Consider the following 6,000-nt stretch of genomic DNA (forward strand, 5'->3'; position numbering starts at 1 on the left):
AGCATGCAAGTTAAATTTGTGAAACTTTGTATTTAGTGTGATATTTTACACAACTTTGCTTGAAGCCTTCTTTTGCTGGCCAAATATTGTGGTTGCATTATGGCAACAAAAGTTAGTGACAAGATTACACTTATAAAATATGAAAATCTATGGCAACCGATATCATGAAAATACCTCACTTAGTAAAAGAGTATTTGTTCATGGAACTTAAGTATGCAAAGAGAGAGTATAGGGAGCTTATTTGATGTTCTTTTCATTGTATATATGTGGTTGCAATGTTTATGAAAATACACCAAACACTTCATTATTATACTTTAGAACTTACTATGTCTCCTGCGAAAATGAATTTAAGCTTGCATTCAGATTATTTTTCATGACATTCGAATCATTTTCAAATGGCATTAAAATCAGTAGGGGACTGCTGCAGGCATTGACACTAACTTTATTTTCAAAGGATCCTGAAGGAACCCCACAAGTTAGTATCAAGTGCCCTTCCTGAAGTCAGGAGTCCCTTTGAGAATGTGATAGTATGGGCTTTTATAGCCTTCTTTGCCTGTTTTACAGAGAATTCCACATGGCATGCCATAAGGGGTAAAAGGACTGCTAATTCTTCAGAATAGTTTCTTTTTAATCTATTTTCTTTGTTATTGCTTCTTTGGACTTTCTAAGTATCAATTGTGTGGTGTTTTAAAAAAAAGCATGAAACAAACAAAGAAACATATAGTGACCTTAATTTAAGGGACTAGACACAAATGTGATGATACAATTTATACATTAAAAAATTAGAAAGTTATCAAAAACTTCCATAAAATTGACATCATTGTGTACAACACTTTGAAATGTTACTTACCATACTGATGTATCAAATCGCTTACAACACACATCATTTGCATTTTTTGCACATTTTTCCAATTCGAAATTTACTATGGTTAATGTGTACCACATAAATCCCAGTAAGTTGGTACATTTATCTGTACTCATAAACAGATTTGATTTAAACTGGGAAACAATTATGTGCTACTTTAAACAGGGAAACACAGATGTCAAGACAGCAACATGTTTTTTGTGTTTACTATTTTAACCATTTAAAGTAATATGTACTATTACTATTGGCCTCCTACTAGCTCGCATTGACAAATGGAGGCTTTCTGGGTATTTGAACAAATATTGTATTTGAAGATTTTTGGACCATCTGGTGTCTAGCCCCTTTAATTTAAGCATTGGTGTGTTGATGTGGTGTGAATGGTGTTTTGTTTTGTAGTACTGGGTCAGCAGTTTCCAAGAGTGCAATTAATCCTACTGTAGATAAAGACGCCACTGCTGAAGTGACACTTAGGTAATTCAAGTTATTTATGTATACATATACTTGGTTAATTTGTATAAAAATGTCCACCTGTGGGTAATATATGTAATATGTATGCCAACCAAATTTATAAGTCAATTAAACATAATTATAATGGACCTATACGTTTTATGATATTTCAGGCCACAGCCTTTGCCCCCAGTTGGACAGCAAGGACATGGAAGAGGCCTGTCAGCTAATTTAGGGGATCAATATGATAACATGCCTCTGGTTAGTCAGAAGAATGTTCTCCCACCTCTAGGAGCTGTTGGTGAAGATGGAGAGGTGAAGAAAAGTAAGAAGAAGAAAAGTAAGAAGAAGCGTGAAGAGGACGATATTGTTTAGACAGACTAGAGCAGTTAGTTTGGGATTTTTTTTTTTTATCTAAGTCTCCATTCTGTGATATTATTCCATATCAATTGTAACTGTTTTGACTAAGAAAATGAAAAGATGTCTTATTAAAATTTAAAATTTCATTGTTTCATGCCATTGAACAATTGACAAAAGAATACAGCAATTACAGTATTCTGCTTCTAGGTCTTAAAGGAAGGAAAACCTTTTTACAAGACTCATGATTTGCTTATTGAGAAAAATACATCATTATTGTAATATTACTTTATACATAGTCTTAGTAGGCAAATTATTTGCCATTTGCAATTATGAAAAAATATGCCTGTTGATCTACGTTTTGCTCATTTAAGGTACATTCTTTTAATGGTTTTCAACTGGGCAAAATATGAATTGCCATTTAATATCATATTTGATGCATATTTGTTGTAATCTGAGATAAAAGCATAATAATTAAGATCTGTAATTGATATATCTCTTTGGCACAGCTATTACTGCAATTTAAATTATGTTTAAGTTACTACCAAAGATACTACTACAGATATCATTGAGGGAGCATTTTGTGAATTGAATGATAATCTAAATATAGTTACTTAACAGCAATTGTCAAAAAAACAAGGTCAAGTAAAGGCTAGTTATGTGTTTCACGCTTCACAATTTAAGTGCCAGTGTACAGAGGACTATATATATTGTGATATTTATGACAATCAATACTTGAACAAAATCTATTATGTCACTTCTTCATGGACCATATCAAACTGGCAGTTTATTTATTCATACATACAAAACCTCTCCTACCTACATCATAAGTACAAAACATGAAATATTAAGCCATTATGTAGAATGCCTATGTCTGGTGGCGTGATTGTGTCGAATTCCCCTATTTATTCCATAACAGCAAGTTATTGACTCTAAGCTACTGATGTTATACCTGCAATATTCCCCTACAGAATGTCTGATAAGATTGCTATTGACTGAAGGAAGAGATTATTGGAAAAATCATTGTGAATATTACTTTTGTTGTCATCTGGTTGTGAGTTTGGTATCCAAGTGTATAATATATCATCAAGTATTTATTTCCTATACAGACATCAGTGTATTTGAGATCATGATAATGTATATCAAGAGCATAATAATCATAATAATCATCCTATTGTCTTATAGTGCCTCATGTCATTTCTTTTGTTTGTACATGTAATGTTATTTGTCATTCAGATCTATCTATATTTTAGCTAGTCCAGTTATTGTCTAGCCTTGGGGTTGTTGTCGGTGGAAGCATAGTCTGTCGTTCTGCAAAATGTTCAAGCTATTCAAATGAAACTTAGTACACATGTCGCCCTGAGACAGTATGCAGCAAGGCTCAGAACTCTGGTTTAGTTATTGTTGAGCTATGCCCCTTTTTGATTAAAAAAAACAATATACAAGTGTTTGCGGTCGCTCTGCAGAGTGGTTGTTAAACATTGATCAGTCTGAAATGTTCCTGTATCCGTCCACATGATCTAAGAGTTATGTATACGCATTTCTTGATGTGCTTAAAAGTATTACTTAGTTTTAGTTTTTTTAGATTTTATATGCTAAAATTTTATTTAAGAATGATACAATCATGTACATATTTTGATGTTGTGTGCCATACGTATGCTTAAGTCCTCAAGTTATGTATTAAGTCATGTTTCATATTTCAAATTATTTTGAAATCACATTATGTGCACTTTACTTATGTGACTATTTAGACTCGTTGTGATTTATGATGATGATCTATTGCTTTACTTGCATCTAACCAAGAATTCCAGCAAACATGTATTCATAAACACTTTGTTAATTCACAGATGTATCTACATTTCTATGATTGTGTTGCTAAATGTTGCTGTTTTGTTAAAATGTTAAAATTATACAAAAACATTTGTATAGATACGGATTCCTATATCCAAGTAAATTGAGGAAAATAATGCCAGATAAAAATATAGTAGTATAAAAAGTATATATATATATATACTAGAGTATCTTTTTACATTGTACAACAATGATTATAGGGTTTTTTTAATTCATGAATGTGCTGTTTATGTCCAGAAAACATGTGCTTATTGAGTGCCATAGTAGTGTATAACAAATTGTGTAATATAATATCATGTGTGTATATAATTTGACAGTTGACAGTTTAAGTTTGTTATTGGTGTTAAAGTTAATTATTCGCTATATATATATATGTGTTTTAAAGGCCTTAATGTTGGTTTATAGCTTTTTGAAATGAACCAAAAACACACTTTATGAAAGCTGTAATAATTTTGCCATTAACAACTGCGCTTCACTTAAAAATGTTTAACAACATGTTAAGTATATCGTATATCACTTATAAAGTTGAATATTTTGTAAACAGGTGTAGTGAGCAAAAATAATAATCTTCAAATGCGATAAAAGCATTGTAGTAACTCTTTCTACCCATCATAATTTTGTTTCATCAATATGTGGTAAAATATATGACCATAATTATATAGTTAAACACATTGTCTATATGAATATGTTTGCTATTTCAATATTGTTGTAGGAAACCAAGAATAGCATGTAAATGTGCCTTATAAATTGCTTACAATTGAACAATTTTTTCTTAAAAGGTATTTAAGGTATTCAAAAGGCGTCCTAGATATCATTCAGGAAGTATAAATAAGGTTGAATTGGGGAAGAAAATATCTGTGCTCTTTATCAGACTTACCTATATGATATGTCATACGATATGCCACTGAATAATGTTTACCTTAATTATTGAATGGCACTTGACGGCAATTGAAACATTATCAGCTTGTCGAAACCTTATGTATCTAGGAGCCATAAATATTTACCCAGTGTCTTGACGATATGGAAAAAAGCAATGTTAACCCTTTTAAATAGAAAATATGTTAAGCGTGGCCATGAAATGAATGATACTTTTAAGGTAACAACTGAAACCAATTGCATTGTAATATACATTGATTATCATGTTTGTAAGACTTTCAAATGATATAATTATGGTTACCAATGATCATATGATTCGGAAGTTTTATCCAACATTAAGTCACAATTGAAGTGTATAACTCGATAATCAGCGTACAATTTGTACTTGACAAAAGGACAATGTCCTATTTATATAATGCTGTCATATCTGGTATAAACATGTATGTTTTATAATTAACAAAATATATTTGTGTAGTTGTGCATGGGTTAAACAGAATGCCCTATTGTTTTGTAAATTGTAAGCGAAAGAGAAAGAACGAGATATCAGTATACTTGGTTAAGTTGCATGATTTATTTCACTCAGGAAGTAATATGATATGTGAACAATTTGTAGTAAATATCACAGTCATTGTGAACTATTGAAATTCAATAGCTTGTAGGAATGTTATGGGGATTTCCCCTTGATAAAAAGAGCCAATAAGAAAAGCTCATTCTGTGTGAATAATTTATACCCCATGCTTTGCCAGGTTTATATTCAGCAGGTTTAATGCATCTTTAAAGTATTATATTAATGTTCAATGTTTGAATACCTTATCATTGATTTATAGAGGTAATCGTTTTCGGTACTTGTTTAGCATGTAATTAGCTCTTTATCAAAAGACATGATGAATCAAGTTTCTATATAGCTATTCCTTCTGACCCTAATACCAAATATTACTTATGTTTGTACATTGTTTTTTTACTGTCTCCAATCTATTAAATGTATGATTCATATTCATGTTGTGCTGTAATTAGAGCCTTTCACTTCGTTGAAGTGTATAGTTCCTGATCTGAAATGTTTTTATTAATCAAAATAGCCTTTTTTGTTAGGAATCAAGGATTGTGTTGAGTGCTACTATGATTGTTTTCATTGTGCCATAGTAACGTGAATCTGTGTCATTGCTTAATGTATTTGTTTATTGCCTTGAGAGAGTACGTGCTCAGAGAGATAGAAACATGAAGACATCTTGAATAGGGTTTAATTTTATTTAAAGATCAGAATCGACATGCTTTAATATAAAATTATAATACTCACATGTGTATATGCATTTAGTATCTAGTTAATTAATTATCTGATTTATGACCTTATGATCTAATTGCTTGGTCGTCTGTTCAACCAATCATTGTTAAATTTTTGCACTTAAAGTGTGCACATCGCATAAGTATCTAAATATCAAGGTGTTGGCTATAACTTGTATGTATTTGAGTAATTGGTTTGAATATTTGCAGTGCAGTTAGCCTTGTTAAAATCATTCCTATAAACATTACATTGTTTGTATGTGCATTAAATGTTTTTGTATTCTGTGTTATTGTTATGAATGATTCTTGAATAAAAGTTTTCTTTA

At 31.0% G+C, this 6,000-nt stretch overlaps 1 protein-coding gene across 5 annotated transcripts in view; it reads left to right on the plus strand.

Annotated features, from left to right (window-relative positions):
• The window catches only part of LOC128235121 (mucin-5AC-like), a 142,400-nt gene extending 136,400 nt beyond the window's left edge, over positions 1-6,000 (plus strand). For 4 of the 5 annotated variants that reach the window (XM_052949861.1, XM_052949860.1, XM_052949865.1 and 1 more), the window contains 2 exons: positions 1,262-1,336; positions 1,486-6,000. In XM_052949861.1, the coding sequence (XP_052805821.1) occupies positions 1,262-1,336; positions 1,486-1,687 (277 nt within the window). In that variant the 3' untranslated portion in view covers positions 1,688-6,000. The remainder of the gene's footprint in view (positions 1-1,261; positions 1,337-1,485) is intronic. The other variant, XM_052949862.1, reaches the window with a different exon arrangement.

This window comes from Mya arenaria, chromosome 5, assembly GCF_026914265.1.
Source record: "Mya arenaria isolate MELC-2E11 chromosome 5, ASM2691426v1".
NCBI lineage: Eukaryota > Metazoa > Mollusca > Bivalvia > Myida > Myidae > Mya > Mya arenaria.